Below are 14,921 nucleotides of genomic sequence, written 5' to 3'. Positions count from 1 at the left end.
CCTCTGACTAGGAAGTCATTTGTTGTCCCAAGGAAACAGAAGTAGTCTACTTTGATGAGGGACAATGGTCTTCACAGAATCCTTTAAATCTCTGTCTCGCTCCATCTCTGTTTTTCTCCCAAACACACACACACACACACACACACACATGGGGGGAGGAGAAAAAAAGGGGAAATAGACAATGAAGGAGAGAATATAGATATGCAGAAAAGTATACTCATTTCTCTGTTTTAAACTTAGGAGTCTTGGGCAATATAATGAGAAGATAATGGAGTCTGGAAATCATTCGATGATAATCAAATTTATCTTGGCTGGATTCTCAACCAAACCAGAGCTGCAGCTGCCTCTGTTCCTCCTCTTCCTTGGCATCTACCTGCTCACAGTGTTGGGAAATTTGGGCATGATCATCCTGATCCTGCTCAGCTCCCACCTGCACACACCCATGTACTTCTTCCTCAGCAGTCTGTCCTTCATTGACCTCTGCCATTCCACTGTCATAACCCCTAAAATGCTGGTAAACTTTGTGACAGAGGAGAACATCATCTCCTACCCTGAATGCATGACTCAGCTCTACTGCTTCCTTGTTTTTGCAATTGCAGAGTGTCACATGTTGGCTGTAATGGCATATGACCGCTATGTTGCCATCTGTAACCCTTTACTTTACAATGTTGTCATGTCTCCTCATCTCTGCTTCTGGCTCACAGTGGGAGTTTACACTTTGGGTATTATTGGATCATCAGTTCACACGGGCTTTATGTTAAAATTAAATTTTTGCAAGGTCAATGTAATTAACCATTATTTTTGTGATCTTTTTCCACTCTTGGAGATATCATGCTCCAGTATATACATCAATGAACTCTTGGTTCTTTTCTTGAGTGCATTGAATATCCTGACACCTGCATTGACCATCCTTATGTCCTACATCTTCATCATCACCAGCATCCTCCGTATTCGCTCCACTGAGGGCAGGTCCAAAGCCTTCAGTACTTGCAGCTCCCACATCTCTGCTGTTGCTATCTTCTATGGCTCTGCTGCATTCATGTACTTACAGCCATCATCAGTGAGTTCTATGGACCAAGGGAAAGTGTCCTCTGTGTTTTATACTACTGTTGTACCTATGCTCAACCCCTTGATCTACAGCCTGAGAAATAAAGATGTCAAATCTGCTGTAAAGAAAATTCTTAATAGATGAACATGGCAGACTCATGAATGGAGTTGTTGTCATATTAGAAACACATATTTGTTTTGCCTGTGTATATTTGTTAGTCCTACTTTGCTTACCTATACTCTGGTAAGCGTAATTACAGTCTGATCATAGTCAGAACCATTCTCATTCAGTTCACTGACTTAAATAAATGTAAGCCCTCAGCAAATGCATCACCCATATGATAGAGGTTATAATCTCTTTTTGTTGTAGCATTCATGTGCCTAAGATTGTTATACATCAGTTTCAGGAACCAAGGGAATGTGTAATCTGCATTTTATTCTATCTTTGTAGTCAGCTGAATTACCTGACCAATAGTATTAAAAAGGACTATATCAGTGTTGCCTAAAAATGATATTGTTAACAAAAATGTTAAAGAAAATGAGATGATCTTGCAAACCTGTTAATGATTATTATATTGTTTGAGTAACCTACTGCATATTAGTGCATATGTCAACGTTGTCCCTCGTTTTCATTATCTTGTCTTTTGACGAAATAATGTTCCTGTAATTTGATAGGTGAAACCTTGAGTAATCTGTATCATTGGGACATATATTAGAATAAATACTAAAATTACAAAGGACTGTTAATCTCAGATCCACTCATTTTGCCTATCTTTCTCTACCAACTGATGTAAATTTAAGTGAATTCTCAACCATAATGAAAATTCCATTAACCAAGTGGAAATACTAAATTCCTTTATTATATGAAGTCGAAGATAGAACAAATCGAGTTAAATAATGGCTTTAATTTTTAGTTTGAAATTGATATCTTACTGTGACAACTTAATCAGAACTTTAAAATATGAGCTAGAGGTATAATTACATGCTGTGATTGTATGAGTCAGCATGTTCCCTGCTTTACCCTTTGACTTTCATTGCTGTGGTTTCTGTTTGTTATCTAGCCGCACTGAAAATTAACTGATGCATGATGACTCTGGCCAGCCACGTGGTTCTGTGTATGCCTCTAGTACATAAACTGCTTCCTGACATTTTAACCCCATGATTTTTTCCACTTCTAGAAATTTGAAAATTATCTTTTAGGATGAATTCTAAAATCCCTATAAAAATGTGTGTGATTGAACTCTATAAAACTTACCTTTGGAAAATTCTTCAAGGATCTTCTGCAAGATAGTGAGCACCATTCTATGGATTATGTACAAAACTGTTAATGGCTTAGTCCTGTGCCCTTCTGTGATAATTCCCAATAAAGAGGTAGCAAGATCTTAACATTCCTTTATCAATAACCAATATTTTTAATATTTTCATTCACATATTGATGTATGCAGAAAATAATATATAATAGATATATTTTACTGAGGGTTGAATTTAGTACATATGATGAGGGGATTTACTGAGTTAGCTACATAGTCCAACAAATGCCATCTGTGTGCTGGAGAAGCAGAAACCAAACAATCCAAAAACCAGCCACCACAGAGAGCCTGGACGCTCCCTCGAGAGTCACTGACTCTATCTCAAGTTTTAACAAGCTGACATCTGAAATGCTCCAATGACAGTAGCAGTGAAAGACATAATCAGAAAGAAATGCATGACAGTTTCATGCTGTCTTCCTTTTTCAATTGCCTTTTCATCTAGACCAGCACCTTTGGATTGTGCCTCCCATTTTCACAGGGGGTCATCTCTCTCCCTTGAGTTACTGACCCTCACATAAATCAGCCGTGGGAGTGGCCCACATACACAGCCAGAGGCATGCCTAATATTCCTAGACCTCTCTTAACACAGTTAATCTGAAAGAACTAACCATTGCAGGTTAGGTAAATTACATTGACAATTTGTCAGATAGTACAACCTATACTATCTTTATGTTTATTCACAGCCTCCTCAACATAAAAACTGTCTGCCCATAGCTATACAAGGTTGTCTCTGGAAGCTCTCAAACTATCTACACTGCATAAATACAAGCTGTTCAGTATATATAATGTGATACTTGAAACACTTCTTTTCATATTATAAAGGTCACTGTTATTTTCACTCTGACACTAAATCTTATTAAAATTCATCATGAAATCTTGTGACTCTGTTGCCACTTCTCAGCTATCAATTTGAAGTCATGAGCAGTCACTATCATTAATGAACTTTCAAGATGATGTTTCTTTAGATGATTACTCATAAAAAAATAGTTAAAATAATAAATTTAATTGTCATTGTATGTGTTTATTTGGGGGCTGTGTACCACAATGATCAGATCTGGTACCTACAACAATCAAAATTCCCTACTGGTAAAGTTATTGATGGTTGTAGCTGCCATGTGGATTCTGGGAACTGAACCCAGATGCTCTAAAAAAAATGGTGAATGCTTTTAATCACTAAGACATTTATCTGGCCAGTGAAACCTCTACTTAACTGTTTCATTCATTAGATGAGATTTTTTATTTGATATATTCTTAATTTACATTTCAAATGATTTACCCTTTTCTTGATCACCCCCTCCAAAAGTCCCATAAGCCCTCTTCCCTCCCCCTCTTCCTGCATCCACCCCTTCCCACTTCCCTGTTCTGGTATTCCCCTACACTGCTGCACTAAACCATTCCAGAACCAGGGGCTACTCCTTCCTTCTTCTTGGACATCATTTGATATGTGGATAGTGTCTTAGGTATTCCAAGCTTGTAGGCTAATATCCGCTTATCAGTGAGTGCATAAAGTGAGTGTTCCTTTGAGACTGGTTTACCTCACTTAGATGATGTTCCCCAGCTCATCCATTTGTCTAAGAATTTTATGAATTCATTATTTCTAATGGCTGAATAGTACTCCATTGTGTATATATACCACATTTTTTTTTATCCATTCCTCCGTTGAGGAACATCTGGGTTCTTTCCAGCTTCTGGCTATTATAAATAGGGCTGCTATGAACATAGTGGAGTATGTATCCTTATGACATGCAGGGGAATCCTCTGGGTATATTCCCAAAAGTGGTATAGCAGGGTCCTCCGGAAGTGTCATGCCCAGTTTTCTGAGGAACTGCCAGACTGATTTCCAGAGTGGTTGTACCAGCTTGCAATCCCACCAGCAGTGGAGGAGTGTTCCTCTTTCTCCACACCCTCACCAACACCTGCTGTCTCCGGAGTTTTTAATCTTAGTCATTCTTACTGGTGTGAGGTGAAATCTCAGGGTTGTTTTGATTTGCATTTCCCTAATGACTAATGATACTAAACATTTCTTTTTTTTTATTCGATATATTTTTTATTTACATTTCAAATGATTTCCCCTTCATTTCTTAAGTTGCTTCTCAGCCATCCGAAGTTCTTCAGGTGAAAATTCTATGTACCCCATATTTAATAGGGTTATTTGGTTTTCTGGGGTCTAACTTCTTGAGTTCTTTGTAAAAATTGGATATTAGCCCTCTGTCAGCTGTAGGGTTGGTAAAGATCTTTTCCCAATTTGTTTGCTGCCAATTTGTTCTTTTGACGGTGTCCTTTGCCTTACAGAAACTTTGTAATTTTATGAGGTCCCATTTGTCAATTCTTGATCTTAGAGCAAAAGCTATTGGTGCTCTGTTCAGGAACTTTCCCCCTGTCCTCAACAGTCTTCCCAGTTTCTTTTCTATTAGTTTCAGTATGTCTGGCTTTATGTGGAAGCCCTTGATCCACTTGGAGTTGAGCTTAGTACAAGGAGATAAGAATGGATCAATTCACATTCTGGTTTTAGTGCAGAATGCTATCAGACATCCAAAGAAAACCTAACACGAACACACTTCAAACTATTCCACAAAATAGAAACAGAAGGAACATCACCCAACTCGATCTATGAATCCACAATTATGCTGATACCAAAACCACACAAAGATCCAACAAAGAAAGAGAACTTCAGACAAATTTCCCTTATGAACATCAATGCAAAAATACTCATTAAAATTCTTGCCAACAGAATCCAAGAACACATCAAAACAATTCATTCACCATGATCAAGTAGGCTTCATCCCAGGGATGCAGGGATGGTTCAATATACAGAAATCCATCCATGCAATCCACTACATAAACAAACTCAAAGAAAAAAACCACATGTCATTTCATTAGATGCTGAAAAAGCATTTGACAAAATTCAGCATCCTTTCATGCTAAAATTCTTGGAAAGAACAGGAATTCAAGGCCCATACCTAAACACAGTAAAAGCAATATACAGCAAACCAGTAGCCAACATCAAACTAAATGGAGAGAAACTTGAAGCAATCCCACTAAAATCAGGGACTAGACAAGGCTGTTCCCTCTCTCCATATCTTTTCAATATAGTACTTGAGGTACTAGTTAGAGCAATTAGACAACAACATAAGGAGGTCAAAGGGATATAAATTGGAAAGGAAGAAGTCAAACTATCACTATTTGCAGATGATAAGATAGTATACTTAAGTGACCCAAAAACTCCACCAGAGAACACCTATAGCTGATAAACAACTTCAGCAAAGTGGCAGGTTATAAAATCAACTCAAGCAAATCAGTAGCTTTTCTATACTCAAAGGATAAGCAAGCTGAGAAAGAAATTAGGGAGATGACACCCTTCACAAAAGCCACAAAGAATATAAAGTATCTCGGTGTGACTCTGACCAAACAAGTGAAAGATGTGTATGACAAGAACTTCAGGTCTCTGAAGAAGGAAATTGAAGACCTCAGAAAATGGAAAAATCTTCCATGCTCGTGGATTGGCAGGATTAATAGAGTTAAAATTGCCATCTTGCCAAAAGCAATATACAGATTCAACACAATCCCCATCAAAATCCCAACTCAGTTCTTCATAGAGTTAGAAAGAGCAATTCTCAAATTCATCTGGAATAACAAAAAAACCAGGATAGCTAAAACTATTCTCAACAGTAAAAGAACTTCTGGGGGAATCAGTATCCCAGACCTCAGGCAGGTGGATCAATGGAATAGGATTGAAGACCCAGAAATGAACCCACACACCTATGGTCACTTGGTCTTCGACAAAGGAGCTGAAAACATCCAGTGGAAAAAAGATAGCCTTTTCAACAAATGATGCTGGTTCAATTGGAGGTCAGCATGCAGGAGGGTTTTTTTTATAGTACTGAAAATTGTCCATTTTATTTCTCCTTCTGAGTGAGTCATGCATCCTCCCTTGGGCCCTCTTTATTACTTAGTTTCTGTCTGTGGATTGTAGAGTGGTTATCATATACCTTATGACTAATGTCTACTTATAAGTGAGTATATATCTTGTGTGTCTTTCTGGGTCTGGGTTACCTCACTCAGAATATTTTCTTGTTGTATCCATTTGCTTACAAATCTCATGATGTCTTTGTTTTTAATGCCTGGATAGTATTCCATTGTGTAGCTGTGCTGCATTTTCTTTATTCATTCTTCAGGTAAGGAACATTTAGGTTGTCTTCAGTTTCTTGCTATTACAAATATGGCTATCAGCATAGCTGAGCAAGTGTCTTTGTGTCATACTGACATCGGAGGTGGATGGAGGGAGGGAACTAGATGGGAGAGGGAGAGAGGAGGGGAACCCACATGATGGTCAGGTGTTGGGAAGGACGTGGAAGAGGGATGGGAGTGAGAATCAAAACCAGTGTGGGGGGAGCATCTCTTGGACTAGCTGAAGACCTAGAACAGGGAAGGCTTCTAGAAGTTTCTAAGGGTGACACTAGCTGAGACTCCTAGCAGGAGGAGATATGGAGACTGAAATGGCCTCCTCCTGTAGCCAGGTGGGACTTCTAGTGTGTGTGTGGTGGGGGGGTGAGTACCCACAAAATCTTTGACCAAAAATTTGTCCTGCCTACAAGATTTACAAAGATAAAGAGAACACAGTGATCGAGAGAACAGCCAACCAATGACTGGCCCAACTTAAAACCCATCCCATGTGAGAGATTCAACCCTAGCACTATTAATGATACTCTGCTATGCTTGTAGACATGAGCCTAGCATAACTGTCTCCTGAGAGGCTTCATCCAGCAGCATATGGAAACAGATACAGAGACAGACCCACATCCAAACATCAATTAGAGCTTGGAGGAATCCTGAGGATGAGTGGGAAGTAGGATTGAGCAAGTAGGTGGGGTCAAAGACAACACAAGACCTACAGAGTCAAATAACCTGGGACCATGGGAGCTCATAGAAACTGAACTACCAACCAAAGAATATGCAGATGCTAGGTGTAGGCCAACTACATATTTGTAGCAGATGGACAGCTTGGTCTTCATACTAATTCTCTACCAATTGAAGCATGGCCATCTCTGTCACCTGCCATTGAGTCCATTTCTCACAGTTGGACTGCCTGGTTGGGCCCCAGTGGGAGAAGATGCACTCAGCCCTGCTGAAACTTGATATGTTATGGCAGGGTGGTGCCCAAGAGGCTTTTCCACTTCTCTGGATAGAGTGAAAGGGCATAATGGGGAAGAGGGATTTGTAAGGGTGGGACTGGGAGGAAAGGGGACAGTGATGGGGATAAAGTAAATAAATAAATTTACAAAAATAAAATATGAAATGTGTTTCTTCTCTCATTTAATATATTCCATCTGCTCTTCCCCTTTCCTCACTCCTCTCAGAAGGCCCTTTCTGTCTTCCCTCTCCCCTAGATCCATTCTTCTTCCACTCCCTCTTCCAAAAAGAGCTGGTCTCCAAGAGATGACACCAAAATGGAACAAAACAAGACAACGGTGCAACAATTCTATAAATGTCATCTTCAGGCTGGGCAAGACAACCCAACAGGAGGAAAAGAGACCAAAGAGTAGCAGAGATCACCCATTCCCACTGTTAGGAGTTCCACAAAGACCCTAAGTGTAAGTGGAAGCTTATGGTTTCTTTGGAAAGTCAGTCATGCCATCAGATTGCGTTTGCCAGGGCACATATGTGAGGGTGTGTTTTCCTGAAAGTGACCCAGGTAAAAGTATGTTTTGCTAAAGAAGACATATGAAGGAACATTTCATTGCAGTGGACACAGGTGAAAAGATATTTTTTCTAAAGCAAGCATGTGAAAGGACATATGATGAATTCTTTACTAATGACACTTATGTATTGTTTTTGTCTTACACTGAATAGCTGAACTCTGTCATAATTCCATGGAGGGAAATGCACCAAAAACCTTCTTATGGTGCTCTGGTAGCTTTTTGCCACTTCCAAGAACTTAGACCAACTGACAGGGTGATATCAGCTGATACAGATTCACATGCTGAGGCAAGAGCCATGCTGAAGCAAGACCGTCTCATGGAGGACATGTGATGTTTGGACTCAGTGGAGAATGATGAGGGGATTGCATAGCTAGCTTTGCAACACTTCATGGTCTCACATCTTAGCTGATCTTCACATCATTGAGAGAGGTATGGCAAAGAAATTCTTCTGGCTTAATGGATCCTGCTGATTCATGCCAATTCACTGTTCCTGCTAGGTCTGATTCATATTCATTCACTGATTCATATTTGATATCACAACACTACTGAACTGGACTGCTGTCATATTCATGAAGTGTTTATGAGTACATCGAGCAGCTTCTGCTGACTTCTGTGAACGTCTACTTTCCTGACTGTCCAGATGATATTTGTTTCAAAGAATAATTTCTAAACAGATCCATTTTATTTTTCACTAGAGGTAGGTTTTTGCCTACCTCTAGTTGGTGATGGGCAAAAAGGGAGGTGTGAGAATTTAAGTACCTTTTCATGACCTTGTAGGTCTGAGTTGTTGAGGTTTATTCATTTGTTTTTTCATTTGTTTGTTTTTGTTTATTTGTTTTGCTATATTGCTCATACACAACCATGCCCCACTGCTTCCTATTGTTTTCCCTTTCAGTTACTTTTGCAGAAGCCTACCCATTTCTTTAGCTTCCTGTTGTTAAGAACCTAATTAAGGTTAAATTAGGGCTCAGTGCGAATGTCTTCCACTAACTTGTCATTATACATGTATATATTGTGCAATGTTTAAATAAAGCTAAATATATCTAAAGCTTCAAATAGTTATCATTTATAATAAAATTTTTAAAGTATTTTCCTTTAGATCAGTCATAATTATTTGTAATCACCCTACTCTATAAGTAAACACCAAAATCCTTGCTTGTAACTCTGTATCTATTGGATAACCTCTTCCCATCTAACCATATACTTTTGCCTCTAATAAACAATATTCTAACTAGAGTTCCTATAAAGTCAAATGAATGAAATCCTGTGGTGTTCAGTTTCCACAATAAAAAAAAATCTTCCTATACATCCTAAATAAACAATGAAAATTTTAAATGTGGTAAGTACCAGGCATGGTACATTAAAGCTGAAACTCTAGCATAGACATGTACAGTCATGTAAACAAATGTCACAGAAATCATGGTGAGCTTGGCATGTAGAGGCAGACATATCTCTAAGAATTCAAGGCCAGCCTGGTATAAAAAGTGAGTTGCAGAACAGCCAGGGATGTTACACAGAGAAACTCTGTCTCAGAGAGAGAGAGACAGAGAGAGAGAGAGAGAGACAGACAGACAGACAGACACAGACACAGAGACACAGAGAAGACAGAGACAGGGACACAGAGACAGAGACACAGAGAGATACAAAGACAGGCACAGAGACTCAGAGACTCAGAGATAGAGAGAGGTCATAATGGGCTTACACAGATGAGGTTGGGGATGGATACCAGAGACAAAACAGTTTCTTAATATGTGTCAGGACCTGAGCTCATGTCCCAGCATAAAAAAATAAATCAGACTGCTAGATAAGGAATGAACATGGGAATCTACTTCTATTGAAGCAGAAATATTATTTACTGTAACTTTCAATCTATGAACATTTTCTTCACCAAAGAATTATACCTTTTGTTACATGTAAAGGTTAATTTACATAACTTACATTTTCCTAAATTATGAAGTAGGATCATGTGAAATGTGTGATGTCCTCAAAATGAAAAAAATTTAGAATGTTCAAAGTGGCTGTAATCTTTTTCTAGCATTGGTTATACATAAAACCTTCCCTCTTTATTGATTATTAAAAATCTGATTATTTTTATTTTATTTCATTTCATTGTTTTTTATTTCATTTTGTAGCCTAACTATTTATACTTATTAGGCCTCACAACCTCTCTACCAGACAATGATAAATCATGCAGATAGGATTATATAAGTTCCTGTAGCAAACTGGTTTATTTAATCAGTGCATTGGCCTTCTGGTTATAGACCCATCTCCCATAGAGCTCGGCTGAGTCAACTGATAGATATTATATTCTACTGTCCTAATGATGTTGTCATTTTTAAAAATGGCATTCTGCTGTGAATCAGCTTAATAGGCTGAGCTGCTGTCAACTCTGTTCCCAAGAGAACAAGTTCCTGTCTGTGTGCAGATAGAATGAGAATTCTAATGCTATAGGGTGAGATCAGAGCCTAGTATGTGACTACTGAACTCATGCTCACAGCCTTTGTAATAGTCTTTCAGACCTCACCTAAGAAAGACTAACCTAGCTATGGTATACTATTACTTACCCTAATAGATCTGGGAGAAACAAAGGCTGTACTCTCTATAGTGAAGTGGTTTCCAATGCAAGTCTTTCAAATCCAGGTCCTAGATACTTTTATTTCTGACTTTTAAGTAAAGTAACTCAAAATAAAGCTGGTCATGCAGAGGAGAGAACATGGGTGAGCCTTCCTGCAGGTCTGAAAACTCTCACTTTATATTCTGCTTCATACTATGCATGTAATTTTGTGAATAATATTACTGCGCTTTCACCATTACTACTTTTTTGTTTCTTTCTTTCTGCTGATGTTCTTTTCTTTAACACAGGATCTCACTGTTTAGGCCACAGTGCTTTGAATTTTAGACTTGAATAGGACTTCGGCCTCTGAATACTGTAATTAAATCTCTAAACTTCTGTGCCTACTAGCCAAAAAATACTCTGTATTTTTACAAAATAAAAAGTATTTTTGTTTGTCTGTTTATTGATGTGCATGTGTGCTTGCATGTATGTGTCCATGAGCATGTGTGCATGTTTGTGTGTATGTGTGGGTGAGTGTGCATGCACATGTGTGTGCACACACATTGCTTTCAGGAATCAGTTATCTCCTACTATATGGAGGAAGGATCTCTCTTGATGCTCTACTCCTGGGCTGCATACTTCAGGTTAACTGTCCATGAACTTCCAGGCAATCATATTCTCTCTTCCTCCCATTTCACCACCATAGGAATGATGAACTATAGATGCAGGCTGTCACCTGCAAGACTCCATTGGAGAGAATTAATTTTCCATTTGAACGCATTTGTCAATTGGAGACAGATTTTAAGTAAGGGATGGCGGTTCATGTCTTGTTTCCATCTGTACATGACTTAGACCTGTACAAGCTCTGTGTTTTCTTTTGTGCATGCATGTTTATTTTTAATTAATTTTTCATGCATTATATTTTTATCATGTTTTTCTCCCTCTCCAATTCCTCCTAGAACCTTCCAGAAAGTTTTCCCAAACCAATATGGAGCTGTGTTAGGCCACTATTTGAGAACTTCTATATAATTTCCTTTCCAGCTATTTTGAAAGACCATCTATATTTAGGGAAGACTAATATTTGGTAGTAAGTCTGGAATCAAGCTTCCCTTTCTCCTAATTTACTAACACTTCTTAAGCTAAAATAATGACAATGACAATAACAACAATAATAAGTATTATTATTATTATTTTATTATTATAACAAAAATAATAATAGGAGATTAAACTTCTTTCAGCAGTGCCCTGTTGCCAGGCTATAGCATCCTGAACATCACTGAGCATTTCCTATGCTGAAGAAAGTAAACTGTTCTGGTTGCTTATTGGCTGCTAGGATTGCGATTTCCTGTTATCAGTTAGATGTTCCCATCATTTGCCTTGTTATATACTACCCTATTTTCTCTTCCTTTACTCATTTGTGGGAGTCTTTATATTTCTACATACTGATTCTTCTTATGTACATAAGGTTCAGTTGATTCCCAGTTAATATTTTGTCATTTATGCATGATGGATTTTGTTATACCTATATTTTATTTATGCGTGATAGACTCTTGTATACCTATATTTTACTCCTCTTCTTTAATAATTTATTTGAGGTCATTATGGTCATTTAATTTTTTATATTATAATCATTATAAACAGCAGTGAGAAAATGATTAATGGTACAGTTCAGTGAGTTTGGGTAACTATATTTACCTAAGAACCCAGCCTGTCTATCCATCACAGAGCAGACAGGCAAGTTTGCTCCATGGACCAAGTCTAACTCAAAGAGAGTTTGGTACTATTCATGAGCAAAAAAGTCTTTATGCATTTCAAATATTTTAATTGAGAAAAATAAAATAAACATTAAATTTAAATTTTGATGTTCATAAATAGAATTTTGCCCAATACAATCACACACCTTCATTACAATAGCATTTTAAGCTATTGTCTCTAATCATTGACAATTGAATAACTGCAACAGAGACCTTGTGATCTATTCAAACTCTATATGGTTCTTTATGGAACAATGTCAGCCAATACCCAATATACACCCTAGGAAGTCTTTCTGTGTTTTAAAAAGAAATAGAGATAGATAGATAGATAGATAGATAGATAGATAGATAGATAGATAGACAGACAGATAGAGAGAGAGAGAGAGAGAGAGAGAGAGAGAGAGAGAGAGAGAGAGAAGGAGAGAGAGAGAGAGATTCCACAGAGACAAACACTATGAATATCATTTTAATAAACAGTCATTCTTGAAATAAGCTGCATCAAATTTAATGTGCAGATGGTTCTTTTGATAAGACCAAACCTTAACAAGATTTTCAAAGTACAAAATGCCATGTATTGAAAATGCATTTAATATCCCTATATAACAGAATGGCAATATCTAGTCTGGCTGTTCTTAAACATGCTCTGAAATTTTGAATTAATTTGTACTGAATAGAAAATTGTCTAACACCAGGATTATTTTATATTAAAACATTAAACATATCAAGGAAGTGATTGCATTCCCTGTGCATGTGAAGCAGAGAGCAGCACTGATCGATTGTCAACTGTTTGCACTGTGATCATGTGGCTGACTGGGAGCTCTAGCTAACTGCTGCTGCCTAGCAACAAAGAATGTTGTAACGTTATTAGCTGAGGGGGATATAAAATTCATTATTTGAAATAAAATTTCTAGTAAATTAACATTACCTTTGAGCCATCAAAAAGTAAAAATATTTTAAGTCAAATTATCAGAGAACCTCTCTTATGTGTATGGTTGATTTGATTGACAAGAAGGTCAAAGGCATTTTTTATCTGTTGTGGGTTTATTCTTCTCTGTTTTTTATTACAAGTGCAACCACAGTAGACAAGTTTGTACTTTTATTTGTATGGGGCCTAAGTCATTTTATACTCTGATGCATAATTCTCAAGAGGTGTCACTGCTATAAGATCTCTCTATTGAATTTTTCATTTTCTTCCCGAATGTATAATGTGCTCTCCTTGTGATTAAGAATAGCCTCTTTTAAGGAAGGAGGAGTGGCCCCTGGTTCTGGAAAGACTCAGTGAAACAGTATTCAGCAAAACCAGAACGGGGAAGTGGGAAGGGGTGGGTGGGAGGACAGGGGAAGAGAAGGGGGCTTACGGGACTTTCGGGGAGTGGGGGGGCTAGAAAAGGGGAAATCATTTGAAATGTAAATAAATTATATCGAATAAAAAAAATTAAAAAAAATAAATAAATAAAAAAGAATAGCCTCTTTTTTCATGACCACTGATGTTGAGAATAGATTGACTTGTTAATCCCCGCATACTATTAATTTTAAAAAGTATTGTATTCCTACTTTGTGGTCTTTCATAGTACATTGCATTAATTACTTGCAATAAATGGCAGAAATCCTTTATCAGACATTTTTGTTCTGTGTTTGGGTATACATAGTCAATTTTCTTAGCCATATCATATCTTGTGTTTTAAAGATGAAGTCTTTTGATGATTAAATCTAAAAAGATCATACCTACCATTTTCCTTATATTCTTCTCAATAAAAAATTGTCTTCCACCCAGACACAGAAATATTTCCTCCTAATTTTTCTGTAGTTGATTTCTATAGAGTACATGCATACGTGTGTGTGTGTGTGTGTGTGTGTGTGTGTGTGTATGTGTGTGTGTGTGTGTGTGTGTGTGTGTTGTAAAAGAGTGGGGTCAAGTTCAGCTATTGAAGGCAGAAATCCATCCAATCCGTTCCAAGGACTGAAATGTCTTCTCATACTATGAATGCATTGTACTTCCCCATTTAAATACATTCTTTAAATTTTGTCAAGGATGTTCTAGAATTTTCAATGAAAAGATTTTATCTGTATATTTGTTAAAATTCATTTTTATGATGGAGGAGTTAAGTTGTGGACTTAAGCAGCTGAAAGGGATTTGCAGCCCCATAGGAAGAACAACAATATCAACCAAGCAGATGTCCCAGAGCTCCCAGGGACAAAACCACCAACCAAAGAGTACACATGGAGGATCCATGGCTCTAGCTGCATATGTAGCAGAGGATGGCTTTATCTGGCATCAGTGGGAGGGGAGGTCCTTGGTCCTGTGAATACTCAATGCCCCAGCATAAGAGGAGGCTACTACAGTGAGGCAAGAGTGGGCAGGTGGGTGGGGAAGCACCCTTATAGAAGCAGGAGGAGTGGGGGGATAGTGGATTTGTGGAAGGAAAACTGGGAAAGGGGATAACATTTGAAATATGAATAAAATAACCAATAAATATTTTAAAATTTATTTTTAGGTACTCTGCGGTTTTGATGATGTCTTGGCGTCTTTTCGTATTTGCTGTGATAGCAGATTTAA

The 14,921-nt window shown here is 37.8% G+C and overlaps 1 protein-coding gene across 1 annotated transcript; it reads left to right on the top strand.

The window, feature by feature from the left end:
* Positions 1-268: 268 nt before the first annotated feature.
* Positions 269-1,192, top strand: LOC127689950 (putative olfactory receptor 8G3). Its single transcript, XM_052189523.1, has one exon. The coding sequence runs from the start codon at positions 269-271 to the stop codon at positions 1,190-1,192; it is 924 nt and encodes a 307-aa protein (XP_052045483.1).
* The last annotated feature ends 13,729 nt before the right edge of the window (positions 1,193-14,921 follow it).

Source organism: Apodemus sylvaticus, chromosome 7, assembly GCF_947179515.1.
Source record: "Apodemus sylvaticus chromosome 7, mApoSyl1.1, whole genome shotgun sequence".
In the NCBI taxonomy this organism is placed as follows: Eukaryota; Metazoa; Chordata; class Mammalia; order Rodentia; family Muridae; genus Apodemus; species Apodemus sylvaticus.
Note: the sequence above shows the minus strand (reverse complement) of the source record. Positions and strands in the feature narration are given on the sequence as shown.

Coding starts and splice junctions, on each gene's coding strand:
- LOC127689950 (XM_052189523.1), top strand. CDS start 269: ATGGAGTCTGGAAATCATTCGATGATAATCAAATTTATCTTGGCTGGA.